The sequence below is a fragment of the Sorex araneus genome, chromosome 2, assembly GCF_027595985.1.
Source record: "Sorex araneus isolate mSorAra2 chromosome 2, mSorAra2.pri, whole genome shotgun sequence".
In the NCBI taxonomy this organism is placed as follows: Eukaryota; Metazoa; Chordata; class Mammalia; order Eulipotyphla; family Soricidae; genus Sorex; species Sorex araneus.
The window spans coordinates 127,229,498-127,244,278 of NC_073303.1; the positions used below are offsets into that span (position 1 = coordinate 127,229,498).

The window sequence follows — 14,781 nt, forward strand, 5'->3', positions numbered from 1 at the left end:
GAACGTACAGCCTCTGGTGTTAGGAAAAGCTGTAACCGACCACCAGCATGCAAGAAGTGCCTTAACCCCTGCCCCTTCTCTCAGGGCTCCAGACTTATTCCTGGTGAACTTGGGAAACCACAGCGGGGCCAGGGATGGAGCCAGCCTGGCCAAGCACCAGGCGAATGCCTGGCAGGCCGTGCTCTCTCCTGTTCCTCTGTACCCATCCGTGGCTTTAGAAAAACTAAGCAAACCTAACAGTCACTGTCTTTGGGCTGAGACAGTTCAGGGTGAAGATCCATTTGTCTTGCATGCAGCCGACCCCAGTGAGATCCCCCGCCCTCCTGGGTTGGGGCTCGCCCCCACAGCATCTCAGGGCAGAACCCAAGCCTCTTCTCAGCCCCAAATAAGCAAAACCGCAGCAACTGCTATCAGACCAGCTTCCAATGACAAATGGCAGCATACCAAGAACCCCTTCCCACCAGAGAACTGTGAGGAGCAATTTAACAAAACAAAAACGGTTTATTTACAATACTCAATGCATTTTACAAATAACATTTGCATTCCCTAAGTCTTTTGGAAAGTAATTCCAGTTTGTGCAATGAGTTTACAGGAAAAGTCTTAAGACATCTACTCGACATCTTAAACCTAAAGTCTAAATTTCAAAAGATATGTCACACTATAAGGACCATTTCCAATTAAGAAAAACTAAACTCTGTAGTTAAATATTGCCCTTAAATATCTTTAACTCAAATACAAACCAGATTAGTCTATGAAATAATACCATTAGATTCAGAAGAACTCCACCCCTCCCCCCAATAAAATGCATGCAGAAAGTAAACAAGGTAAATAACATCAACGACATTTTATGTCAATACCTTATTTTGGACTCTCTCAACTATTGTTTTGCTTGTCCCAGCGTAGAAACAGGTAGGCCTGCAGCCTGCTCCCTGGCCCCAAGGGGCAGGTTCGGGAGAAGTCCCTGCTTTCTCCGGGGACCCTGTCTGCTAGTGACAGCAGGGTCTCCCCTGCAGGTATGCCGGAGCTTAAGGGGCTCAGTGGCCTTCCCCACACCTGTCCTGGCAGCTCCTGCCAGAAGCACGACCGGATCTTAGGGCCTTGAGCACAGATGATGGCAGCTAAGTCCCTCTATCTGCGCAGGAGCCACACACTGCGTTCCGCTCACGTCAAGACCTTCGGAACCAGGTAAGGAGCAATGAACTCGTTAATTTCTATCGCTCACAGCTGCCATCTCCTAAAAAGGTAAGCTGCATGTCCTTCCCAGCTCTGGAGCAGGAGAGGAGACACACGGGTCTCCGTGCTGGTTCCCCCAGCGTAGGGGGGCTCTTTTCCACCCCTAACAGCTGGGGTGGACTGGGGGAAGAGGGGGCTTGCCAGACAGAAAGCCTGACACTTGACAGAGCCAACAAAATCCCGGTAAAGAAACGGTGAGGTAGAGTTGAGAGAGTTCAGGCCAATCCTTTGAGCGTCGAGCTTTTGGCACGTTCAACTGACAGAGCCCTGGTGACTTCTCCCCGGGGACACCTCACGGAGTGCCGGAAGCTCAGGAATCCTGGCACCCGAGTCCTGAGAGATTCCGCCCCTGGCTCTTTAGCTGATTTACCCCCAATACTGAAGCAAATAAAAACAATGCTATCAATTTGCTGCATTTATTTAAACAAATCAATTTAGAAATACCATAGAATGAAACAGAAAACTTCTGACATGTAAACATACTGCCGTGTTCCTGAAACGGATGTTAACACCTGATCAAAGCTAGACCTTGCCTATAGGAAAGCTGCCCGGAGTAAGGCTAGTCTCCAGCAAAACTAAAACCATTCGTTTCTCCAGCTTTCCTAGCCTGACACCGCAATCCCATCAAACCACAGGTAAATATAATAAAGACAACAGTGGCTGTGGGTGGAGAGCCCAGTACCAATGGTTACAGCTGTGACACGGTGTCATTCTGGGTGTCACATTGAAAGCAATTGAGCCAATCACATTAGAAAAAAAAAAATCATGGCTTTTCTTCTTTATCACAATTCACTAAGTGATGTTACTTATGGTCCATGTCAAACACGTTTGGTAGAGGCTATTTACAGTGTACATGGCTGAGCATGCACTATTTATAGTTACAAAGATACCTGCCAGCTCATTACAATAGGTTACACAGTGCCTGGAAATGGTGAAACATCTCACACATCATTGAAATCAACACAGTTTCAAGCAGGAAACACTCCTTGTTTGACCACGATTGCAATAATTAACATGAAAATTCTTATAAAAACATGAACCCCCTTCAAGAAATTGATGCATATTCTACGCACTACAGGTTAAGGCAGTAAAAAAATGTATTCCTGATAACTGGAGGTCTTGACAATGTCAATTAAAGCTGTCTTACTCTCGTTTCCCATTCTCCATCATATACTCAAAGTACTATCTGTATAGCTAGTTTTGTGAAATCTTTCATTTTTGAAGTAAAAAAAGTTTTAATATTGAACAGTTGATGCTTGAAAATGTTAACTGCCAGGGAAAGGAAAGTGTAAATTGGATTCTGCCTGAAAGTTTCTAAATCATAAACAAGAGCATTATTTGAGTCTGACCCTTAAAGGTAATAAACAAATACATATAGTTTACCTTTTTTAATTTAAAATATACTGAACTTTGAACAATTCAAGTATGTAAGACTATCAAAAATAACTTCGTAAGCCATAAAACAAATGTCAACTGTGTTTTCAATGTTTTAAGAACTCTTTAAAACTAGTAAACTAAAGCAGGACAGTTCGGTTCCACAAATGATAAATGCCTTTTTATTTGCACTTGTGATTTCTCGAATACAAACCGCTACCAACATATATATGTAAAGATATGGCAGATTATGCATTTGATCAAAGCACTTTGATTTAAGCAAAATACAGATTCAAACGGTGTCAGTTCCGTGCATAAGATCCAAGAAGCTCCGGTCAGAACCCTTGACTCCATAGCCGCAGGCGAGATAGGGCACAATCTGTTGTAAACAGGGCACTGTAGTAAAACCAGAATATTCTTAAACCAAGGCCTGTCGTCTGCATGAACTTGAAGAGACTTTCTCAAGCGTTTTCCAGCACGGCAGTACACTCTGTTGACCTCTGAATTCCATAAATTAACTTTCCTTTGATTTCATTTTGATGGTGGTTGTGTTCACAGTTTTAAAAATTGGTTTAAATTTCTATAAAACTCTGTACATGTTCACAAATTATTGCATAAACAGCATAATCTTCAAGACAGTGTTAGCAAACACATGTCCATTTCAGCAAAAAAAAAGAAATTCACGTTTCCCGTCTGGCTTTTTTCTTCTTTTTTATCTGTTTGGGAGATTCCCAGCTAGTGTCAGACTTGGCTGAAAGGGAAAGCAAGTAGTTAGGATTGCATATGCTGTTTCACCTAAAAATAGACAAGCACGGGCTGGCAGCACAGCGGGGAGGGTGGTTTGCCTTGCATGTGGCCAACTCGGGTTCGAACCCCGGCATCCCGTATGGTCCCCTGAACACCACCAGGAGTAATTCCTGAGTGCAGAGCCAGGAGTAACCCCTGAGCACCACTTGGTGTAGGAGAAAAAAAAAAAAAAAAGCAGTGATGAAAACACGCTCTGACGTCCACTAATACAAATGTCTCAAAATGTAAGTTGCTGAGTGCCATGACTAGGGTACTCTGTACGTGGTGCTGGGCAATCAACCTGGGCTGGCCATGTGCAGGCAAGTACCCTGCCTGTTGTAATATTATTGCTCCAGCCCTCATTCTTTTTATTTCAATCCAATGTATTGTTTGATTTTAACCATATGGATGGTATCTCAGCAGTTCTGAAGTAGAAAATGGTTTTATTTAAATGAGGCTTGGCCTAAAGATTTGAAAGTGAATATGGGTAAATGAACAGCTGCCAATGGCAGCTGATGGGAGAAAATTCTGCACTCTGGGGACCAGAAGACAGGCCACACCGACAAGGGCAGCAACCAAGTCCTGTGTCTGCCCTGGTCACCGCATCTCCTACTGCAGACCACTGGCCCTCACAACCAAGGACCACAGCGTTCCAAAGAACCTAGCCTTTGCAAAGCAGGGAGGGCTGCTCTGGAGAGCTAGCAGACTCTGAGAGGAGACACTGCATTGCTTTGCGTTTGGGCTTCCTCCTCGCGCTGCCCAAGGACCGTGTGTGGTACAGGCACATACGAGACAAGCACCTTCCCGTCCACACTGATGCTAAAATACTGAGGCTTATGAGAGTAGAGCACACACCACAGCAGGGAAGGGGGCCTTGCTTACTCTGTGAAGGAGGCACACTATTTTGCTTAGTATTTGACTTGGGTTTCTCCGTCTCTTGTGGCGTCAGTGGCACTTGGGAAGAGCTCTTGTCAGAATCACTTTTTGATAAAGGAACAGATGGCTCGGCAGAAACAGCAGGTGGAAGAGTCTTGGTAGGCTAGTTTGGAATAAAATCACTGATTTGTAAGAAACAAGGAAAGTAACATTGAATACCTCTGGAGAACAAGAGGCGCTGGTTTAGCTCCCGCACCGGCAGAGGCAGCTCACGCCTGCCCCCTAGTGGTGTGGGGCCGTCAAAGCACCACGCTGCAGCCCTTCCCCCTTCCCCCCTTTCCTCAGTCCTTCCCTCAGTCCTTCCCTCCCTCCCTCCCCTCTCCAGCTTCAAAGCAGACCTTTTTGCGACTTTTCTGCTGGTGCCCCCAATGAAAGTGATGGGGAACTCTGGCCACAACCTTCAGATTGACCCACTCTGGTAAATTTCAATGCCTCTGATGTAGACGAACCTCTCTCAACTGGGGGCAGATGGCCCCTGGGACAGGTACCCCAAAGGACCACCAGAAACAATGAAATCGATGGGGAGGGTCAGCCTGGGGTCACCCAATAGGATGGGGGCCCAAAGGAAGGACACAAGGTCCAAGAGAGCCCAGTGAGAAAAGTTGAGGAAGATAGTGCCAGAGTCCTGCTCTCTGGAAGCAGAGAGGAAGCTGTCTGGCCCTGGTCAGAACCAGGCCAAACTAGAAGGCTGGGGAACGCCTGGGAAGTCCCGGCAATCTGTGAAAGAGCAGAGGTTGCTGGCAGTGGGAAGCTGCCCTGTGCCCACTGCAGGGGAAGGAAGAGGCCGGCCTCCTGCTGCGCTCCAGTCACCTTGCTATGCTCAGTGAGGAGCCTCCAGGTTTGCTCCCCAGTATCTCATGGCCCCCGCACTGCTGGGGGTGGCCCTAACCCCAGCAAAGAAACGCCAAATGGCTCTCTGCTGCTCTCCTATGAAACCCTCCCATGTGGGTGGGTCAGAGAGAGAGCACAGCAGCAGGGCACTTGCCTTGCACACGGCTGACCAGGGTTCAAACCCCGAAATGGTCCTGAGCCCTGCCAGGAGTGCTCCCTAAACCAAAACCAAACAAAAAGATCTCCACAAGTATGGGGCCTGAGATGCTCTGCTCCTCCAAGCGCAAACTCAAGTGACTGCACTACAACTCCACTGCGAGAGCATAGGAGCGCGCGTTCTTTCTTTCTTTTTCTTTTTCTTTCTCTCTCTCTCTCTCTCTCTCTCTCTCTCTCTCTCTCTCTCTCTCAAACTCAAGGGCGGAGCACAGTTTTTATAGGTGGGAGGCCTGGGCCCAATCCCAGGGAGGTAAAACGGGGCGGAAGGCCAGCACGAGACCCCTCTAAGCTGCCTGCTGACCCCTTTATGCCCCTGTGAGGGCTCATGGGTTGTGGGTCGCCTACGGTGAGGACGCGGATCAAACCCAGGGCGGACACAGAGTGTATGCTCTGCCAGTGAGCCACATCTCAGACCCCCGTGATGCCAGGGACAGCACCCCAACTTCTTACTCGCCAAGGATGTACTAAGTTCGCTGAGCTATTTCTTCAGCCCCTGAAACTCATTATTTGCAGCCATGGCTTTGTGCAAGGCAAACACCTCACTCTCTGTTCTTATAATGAGTTCCCCTTTGTCCTGGTGACGCTGAGAGGGCCAGTGTTCCCAGAATGCTTAACACAGTAGTTTGGTATCAACTGTAACGCTGTCATTCCCAAGGCTTCAGAACTCGATTGTTGAAATAAATAGAATCACCTGGCTATTTTTGATGGGCGCTTCAGCTGGGTCACTAGTGCTTGTGGTCTTCGAAGAAAAAGATTTTTCCTGTTTGGGATGAACTTTAGAGGCATTTACTGGGAGCTCTTCTTTGACCTCTTTTTCTAAATCTTCTGTGTCCTAGAGGAGAAAGTGCTTATTAGATCTAATAAAGCACCCATTTATGCTAATGAAAATCTTCTGAGTTGTACTGTTATGATGGAGATTTATTATAAGCATCTTTAGCTTTATAACTGAATTTTAAAGAGATGGTTTTGTTTATGGGTGGAAAGTTTTAAAAGATGCCTGCCCTGTGTGCACCGAGGATGAACTTCCCTGCGTCCTGCAGGACAGTCCCTATGACCATGCTGATAAGCCGCCACGATGGGTGCACGCCCTGAGCACGAAGCAGGGTCATGGGGCGGCGGCAGCAATACCCGCTACAGACAGGCTCTGCCTCGGGTTCCGGATGCTCCTTGGCTGACCAGCCAGTGTGACTGGCTCAGGGAACACCCCCACAACAGTTACTGACATACAGATGTTATTCCAAAAAGTGAATTTCATTCAGAAACGGTCCAAAGAGTTAGATTTATACGTCTGGAACATTTCAGAACCACCTCTGCTTTTTCTAGGGATTTAAATCAAATGTGAACTTAAATATGACCCAGGGTTGGAGAGCCAGCAGAGCAGGTTCAAGTGCTTGCATCCTGAGAGGCTGGCCCCGGTCCAATGGCCAGCCCACGTTAAGGCCGCCCAGGGTCCTGCTAGGAGAGAACCCTGACCAAGAAGGCCAGAACAACCCTTCTTCTTGGTCAGGGAGCTGCCTCAAAGAGCTTCAGTGCATGTTTGCATGTGGATACCACATGATCCACCCAGCACCCCCTGGATAGCACTGACGTGGAAGCAGCCCAAAAACAAACAGAAAAAAGGTGACAGAATCCCAAAGGATGGCCATGTGCTCCCGGGGGGCCTGGGAACCTGACGTGTCAGGAACTCAGCCTGGGCTCCTACACGCACACCGCGGGCTCCAGTGTGCCGATGTTACCCTCAATGCCCTCGTCAGGAAACAAACTGCAGTGAAAACGGACAAACAGACTAGTATCTATCTCTGAAAGGATCTACTGTTTTCAGTATTCTGGGGCCACAGTTGGTGGTGCTCAGGGCTTCCTCCTGACTCTACACACAGCGATCACTGCTGGAGCGAGGGAGAAGGCAAGAGCTTTATCTGCTTTACAATCCCTCGGGCCCCTGCTGGTATCTATTTATGAAGGACAGTGCTCCCTACAACATGGAAGAACTAATGATACATTTCCTTAAAAAACAGTCCAGATGCTGGAAGAAGAAGCACTGGGGGATATTTGCTCAATATCCCTGGGCGAGCCAGCCATGATCCCTGAATCCTGAGCCAGGACTAAGCCAGGAGCACCTCCGGGTGTGGCCACCCAGTGACTGGAACATGAGAACAGCAGGGAGGGCCCTGACCCAGCTGGCGGCCACCTGCGTTCAGACTCAGATTACTTTCTACTGCAGATGTCAGGGAAAGGGGTTTATTGTCTCTTACCTGCCCAGGGGCAGAGAGCAAGCCTGGTGGGATCCAGCGAGCTATCCTGCCAGCACCTCAGAGAGCTAGGTGGGGGTGCAGGCTTTGCATGCAGCAGCTCTGGGTTCAACCCCTGAGTTTGTCAGGTGTGGCCTAAAACCAAGAACCAAGCAACTAAAAACTCCAACCAACCCCCAAACTGCAAGCACTCCTAGGACCTTGTATGGCTGGAAGGAAACTGTGAAGTATCGCCCGGGCAGGAAGAGGGCCCTCTGGTGGTGTGTGTGGAATAGGACACATGCATGCAAGAAAGAAGGCCATTAACAGAACTAAAAATCACAGCACTTCATTAAAAAGGGGAAAAACAGAAACCATATGCATCTCTAGATTGCAATTTGACTCAATTTTCCTCTTGTTCTCTTTTTTTGTTTGTTTGTTTGTTTTAGACACATCTGGCACCAGGCTGGCCAGGTGCAAGGCAGGCGCCTTCCCTGCTGATCAGCTCCAGTGCCTGATGTCCTTTCCTTAAAGTAAGGAAGGGGTTTTGTTTGCCTCTTAGGAAGCACTCCTGGCCAAGTCTGGGAGCCCTGCAGTGCCAGTGAGCAGACCCGGCGGCAAGCAGCAGCAAGCTCTCAAACATCCTGTGCCTTCCCAGGGACTGGCTTCTCTTCAGCCACAGGGCTCAGGGGCTCTCCAGGCTCTCGCCCCGCCCTCGTTCCCTCCCGCAGCCCCGCCCTGCCTCAGCCTACCTGTGCGGGAGAGTTTTCTTCGCCTTGCTTCTTCTTTTTCTTTTTCTTCTTTTTCGATTTCCCAGTTGGAAGAGTCCCCTCTCCTTTTTCTTTATCATCATCTGAAACCTGACATTAAAAAACAAAACACTAAAGTGAGCTATTGATTATTTTGTCTTATTCAAAACTTTGTTACTTCTTTCACTAGGTTCAGAATTATATCCTAATTTTCACTAAAAATTAGAAACATAATAAAAATGATGTAAGTTACATAATAAAAATGATGTAAAATGATCTATTTAAAAACTAACACAGGGGCTGGAGAGATAGCACAGTGGGTAGGGCGTTTGCCTTGCACGAGGCTGACCTCAGTTCAATTCCTAGCATCCCATATGGTCCTCCGAGCACTGCCAGGAGTAATTCCTGAGTACAGAGCTAGGAATAACCCCTGAACATCACCGGGTGTGACCCAAAAAAAGCAAAAACAAAACCAAAAAAAAAAAAAAAAACCTAACCCCCTCCAAATTCCCTAACAGTGCAAGAAACTTCATTCTCCATTACACCACATTTTCATGTATCTTTAGTCACTGCTAAAGTACAATTCGTAGTCTTGGTATACATTTTCCCTTCTGCTCTCTTCTTCAAACTTGGGTTTCAAACTTGGGTTTCAAACTTGGGCTCACACATGCAGTGCATTTGCCCTTCCACTGTCACATCCCTGGACCTATCTCTGCGTTGGTTGTTGTTGTTATGGGGGGAAGAGGGGACATACTCAGCTATGCTAAGACCTGGGTTTGATCCCTGGCATCCCATACAGTCCCTCGAGCACCGCCACGAATGATTCCTGAGCAGAGCCATGAGTCACCCCCAAGTACCACTGGGTGTGGCCCCAACCTCCTTCCACAATATGCTGAAATGTTTGCATTAAAACTGAACCTACTTAGAGAATAACATTCTACCCAGTGACAGAACAGTTCCAAACAATACATCTAACAAAAGATCTGCATGTACAGACACACACATATATAAAACATACGTAATGTTTTATATGTACACATATTTGTTTTGGGGCCACCCCAGTGACGCTTAGAGATTACACCTGGCGAGGCTTGGGGGCCTGCAAGGGATACGTATAGGGAACCAAAACTGAGCTGGTCCTACGCAAGGCAAGCAGCAAGCTACCTGCTCTACCACCACTCCAGCTGCCAGACTTGTTTGTTTTTTGGGTCACACCCAGAATACTCAGGGGTGATTCCTGGCTCTGCACTCAGGAATTAGTCCTGATGGGGCTTGGGGGACCATATAAGATGCCGGGGACGGAACCCCAGTCAGATGCATGCAAGGCATATACCTTACCCACTGTACTATCATTCCAGCCCGTTTTTTTTTTTTTTTTTTTTTTTGCTTTTTGAGTCATACCTGACGATGCACAGGGGTTACTACTGGCTCTGCACTCAGGAATCATCCCTGGCGGTGCTCAGGGGACCATATGGGATGCTGGGATTCGAACCTTGGTCGGCCGAGTGCAAGGCAAACGCCCTACCTGCTGTGCTATTCCTCCAGCCCCATTGTTTTTCTTTTAATTACAAAAGTGCTACCAGTTTAAATGAATTTAAATCCCTACAAAAATCATAAAGCTAGGGGCCGGACTTATAGTACAGCGGGTAGGGCGTTTGCCTTGCACGCAGCTGACCTGGGTTCAATCCCCAGCATCCCATATGGTCCCCAGAGCACCACCAGGAGTAATTCCTGAGTGCAAGAGCCAGGAGTAACCCCTCAGCATCATCGGGTGTGGCCCCCCTCCCCCCAAAAGGATGAGGCTGGGAGAAGCTCAAAGGGCTGTGGTGCACATGCTGTGTGCAGTGGCGCACCACAGGGGTCTCCACAACTCCTGAGCTTGGGGCCGGGAGTAAGAAGCCCCGGGCACTGCCAGATGTGGTGCACCCCTAACAGAAAAAGACTGGGGCCATGGAGACAGTTTAAGGGGCTAGCACACATGCTTTACGTGTGTGTGTGTGTGTGTGTGTGTGTGTGTGTGTGTGTGTGTGTGTGTGTGTGTGTGTCTGTGTGTGTCTGTGTCCTAGGTCTTTTGACCTCTGGCACTACATGGTCCTATGATGTCCACCAGGTATGAAAGATAGGATTTGTCAGTCTTTATTCAGTGGTTCTCGCGCAAAGCAGAGCCGGGCAAGCTCCCCGTGGTGTATGCGATATGCCAAATACAGTAACAATAATAGGTCTCAGTCCCCTGACTCTGAAAAGAGCCTCCAATCATTGGGAAAAATGAGTAAGGAGAGGCTGCTAAAATCTCAGGGCTAGGACGAATGGAGATGTTATTGGCGCCTGCTCGAGTAAATTGATGAACAATGGATGACAGTGATACAGTGATTCAGTGGTTCCATTGGCTAATTCTGATGAGGCACAGGAAGATTCCAGCTAGAGAGACATTTCTGGTTGTACAACACCTGCTAAACAATGTAATTTCTCTTGGTTACATTAAGAGGAAGGGTTGTTTTTTAAACTTTTGAACCACACCTGGCAAGGCTCAGGACTAATCCCAGCTCTGTACATGGGTTTGATCCCCCACATCCCATAAGGTCCCTTGAGCAGCACCAGGAGTGATTCCTGATCACAGTGTCAGGAGTAACTCCTGAGCATCACTGTGAGGGGCCCCAAAACAAAATTAAATAAAACTTAAAACAACAACAAGAAACTGGAGAGATAGTATGGTGGCACTAGTCTTGCATGCCAGGGTTCAATCCCTGGCACCCCATAATGGCCCCAAGTGCCAGACCTCATAGGCAGGAAGGAGTAAGTCCTAGACACTCCCCCCCCCCCCCCCACACAAACTGTCACTGCCTGGAGTCGGGTGGTCCTTAGGACAAGGCCTTTGGCAAGGCCCAAAACAAAAAAAATTAACAAAGTTTAGCAAAATTGACCAGTAATGCCATCTGGCCACAACTTGCTTTCTTTTTCTTTCTTTTTGGGCCACAATCAGTGGTGCTAGGGTTTACTCCTGGCAGACCCGAGGCACCATATGGGATGCCAGGGATCAAACCCAGAACTTTAAAGAACTTGTTCTCTTCCATTTCTGATTCTGTTGCCAGTCTTTTCTTTTAGTATTATTCCATTTATCTCTGTTCTGACTACGTATTATTTCCACCTGCCTACTACTGGCTCCCTGTGTTGTGATGTGTCTTATACAGCTGCTCGTGGACTATGATGGCCCTTAAATACAGCAAAACCCGACCCACGGTAGATATGCAAATATTTGCTGATTTTTTTTGGGGGGGGGTGTAGGGGGACATACCTAACAATGTTCAGGTCACATTGTCAAGGATGAAACCCGGTCAGCAATTTGTCAGGCAAACGCACCGCCCGCGATTCTCTCTGGTGTGTGCAGAGCCCCAGTGGCCCCATTCCATCCCCTTAGCTTCTCTGAGAAGCCGGGAGACAGTGCAGGAGCAAGGGATCTGCCCATGCACAGCCAAACCCCGCTAGATCCTGCACCACGTAGGCATTCCTAAGGAGTAAGCCCCAAGTACCACCAGGTGTGGGGCCCAAACCAAAACCTCAAAAACAACAAGCAAAAAAGGCCTCTGCCCATCCCTCGAGCTGAGCAGTTTTCAATATCCCATGTCCAGACCCAGAGACAGCCCAGTGCTGGCCCACAAGCACAGAAGGGCCGGAAACTCCTGCTACTACCAGCAGCTTGCAGTCTCGGAAACACAACTTCCACTCCAACGCTATCAGCTCAGCTCATTATCCACCACCCCAGTTCATGCGGTGGCCTCTTAAATTCTTACCAAAAATAGCTTCTGAAATTGGCCGAGAGTCTATTTATAGCCAGCCTAATTTTCCTAACACTAGTACTGACTAAATTTCAGTCTCTTTTTCTGAGGGAATTGGGGGGTACACTAAGGGCTGTCAGCTTGGAGGACAGGGGCCATGGGCACCCTCCCGCACGGCCTCGCCAACTCTCTGTGGGAAGCAGCATGCCTGCGGGAAGCAACCCTCCCATGGGGCGCGCTGATGCCAGAGAAGGCGACCCCGACCCACAGCTCGAACGGAGCCAGGCACACAGACAAGCATGCCCACCGATCCCTTTACTCACTTTTTGGTCATCAGGAATTGGTTCCTGGGACTTTAGCAGTGATGCTCTTTCTTCATCTACCCAATTCCCCCACTCTTCTGCTGGTGCATTCCAATCAGAGCTGGGATCGGCAGAAGACAGACCATCTAAAAGTTAACAGTGTCAATTAGGTATCTATCATCTCTGCCGTAAGCTGAAATATAAAAATTAAAATTCCTTACGTTGAACTAAGCTGTAATATTAAACTATTGTTTTTCTTACATTCGAGCATGTTTTAAGAGCCAGGAAAAAATGATGATGGCAAGAACCTTGATCCAAGTTCTACTGAGCACACCATAAGGTTAACTGAGTGGCACTTTTAGGGAACTCCAGAAAACATGTCTAGTAAGCACTCAGCTACTCTCTCCTTGCACTCTGTTATCAGTGCTCAGGAGACCATATTCAGTGCAACGGAGAGACTGGGTGAGCAGCGTGCAAGGCTCTACCGTTTCCCTGGCTCACACATTTGAATTCTAAACCTCCAAATTCTTTCATTTTAGGAGGCACTAGTATTTGATCTCTTTTGGGCAGCTAGTGCTGCCTTATTTAAAGAGCTTTGTCCAGGCTACCCAACCAGTTCACACCGCACACTTCCATATAAGCCCCTTAAATGCTTACTCCAGCCAACATCCAGCACATGCTTCAGGGGAGCCTGAAGGTGGGTGTGGCGAGGGCCTGGGTGACACGTGAAACCCTGTCATTAAGTGCCTAAATGAAAAACAACAAAGTGCTCAGGGACTGCCAGCACAGGGACCTGCCTCGTCAGGGAGTGACCACGCCCGAGCTCTTTTAGCCCATGTCCCACTCAAGGTGTGGGGCTGCAGGCTCTGCAAGCAAGGTGCTCCGGTCTGGTGCCTGTGGTCCCTGAGCACCAGGCCAGGAGTAGCTCTTGTGCTTTTGCAAACTATCCAGTATAATTCTCGAGAAAGATTCATGAGCCCAGTGTACTCATGAACTTCTTAGATGTTTCTTTCTTTTCCTTTGTTTTTTTCTGCCATACCTGGAGATGCTCAGAGGTTACTCCTGGCTCTGCACTTAGGAATTACTCCTGGTGGTGCTCAGGGGGCCCTCAAACCCAAGTCAGCTGCAAAACAAACACTCTACCCACTGTACTATCGCTCTGGTCCCCATAAACTTAGGACATATTTCTAGGAAAATAATTCATAGTTGAAGTTTTCATTTAAAATTAAGAATGATTTCTCATTCTTCAATATTCTCCCATTCATCTCTGTCTTCTTTTGGCTTTTTGGGTCACACCCAGTGATGCTCAAGGGTTACTCCTGGCTCATGCACTCAGGAATTAGTCCTCGTGGTGCTCAGGGGACCACATAGGATGCTGGGAATCAAACCCGGGTCGGCTGCGTGCAAGGCAAACACCCTACCCACAGTGCTATCGCTCCAGCCCCCTCACTATCTTTTTAAAGAGCCTAATTAGCTTTCTTTTCAATGGTAAGGAATGTTTTATTCAATCTCCTTGAAATATATTAAGGTCCTCCCTGCTAGCTAGTCCTCAGGTTATCCAAGTGAGAAAATGGCTGTTTGAAGTGGTAGTGGTCGTGCAGTGGGCCAGTGGCTCGCCTTACACACGAGCAACTGGGCTTAATTGCGGTATCCTGTATGCTCCTGAGTGACGCCAGGAGTAATTCCAGCACAGAGCCAGGAGTAACCCCTGAGCATCACTGGGTGTGGCCCCAAGCAAAACAAAACAAAAAAGGTTATTAGCTGTTTCACGTCAGAACTTAATACAGCACTGACTTTAATAAGCAACCCCCCAAAAAAAAAACCCCAAAACCCCAAAAAACAACAAAAAACAACCACCACCACAACCACCACCACCCCCACCTCCAAATCCCCCCAAAAAAGCTTAAAGACATTCTCTGGTATTTAAACAAACACTGACTCCATCCCACCGAGCAGAGTAACTGTGTTCCCGGGAGGGCGACAGGGCAGCACAGCATTTACCGAATAGTAACCATGTAACTCAAGTCTGCTCTGGCTTGGCAGCCCCAGCACTAGCAGTGCTCAGTCACTTCTCCCATGGAGTGCAGGACACATGTGTGTGGGAATGAGTATTTTCAGGGCAGAGAGGGTGCTCCCGAAGGGTCCTTGGCTGTGTGCTCCAGTCCCGGAGCACCCCAGGGAGCAGCCCCTCAGCACCCTTAGGCGTGGCTGGACACCAAACCAAACCAAACCTGAACTAACCCTTTCATGTAGCTACGGTGATTTTACTCCCTCCAGCACGTCAAAAGAATCAACATCTGACTTTCTCAGACCTGTGGTGATGGTGATGGGGTTCTGTTGCAGCCAGTCTAAA

General features: G+C 48.1%; 1 protein-coding gene across 3 annotated transcripts in view; it reads right to left on the reverse strand.

Annotated features, from left to right (window-relative positions):
• Positions 1-481: 481 nt before the first annotated feature.
• Positions 482-14,781, reverse strand: part of MTDH (metadherin) — a 44,756-nt gene continuing 30,456 nt past the window's right edge. For all 3 annotated transcript variants that reach the window (XM_055126233.1, XM_055126232.1, XM_055126231.1), the window contains 5 exons: positions 12,450-12,574; positions 8,357-8,464; positions 6,068-6,208; positions 4,276-4,432; positions 482-3,358 (listed from right to left, as the gene is read on the reverse strand). In XM_055126233.1, coding sequence (XP_054982208.1) covers positions 3,288-3,358; positions 4,276-4,432; positions 6,068-6,208; positions 8,357-8,464; positions 12,450-12,574 — 602 coding nt within the window. In that variant the 3' untranslated portion in view covers positions 482-3,287. The remainder of the gene's footprint in view (positions 3,359-4,275; positions 4,433-6,067; positions 6,209-8,356; positions 8,465-12,449; positions 12,575-14,781) is intronic.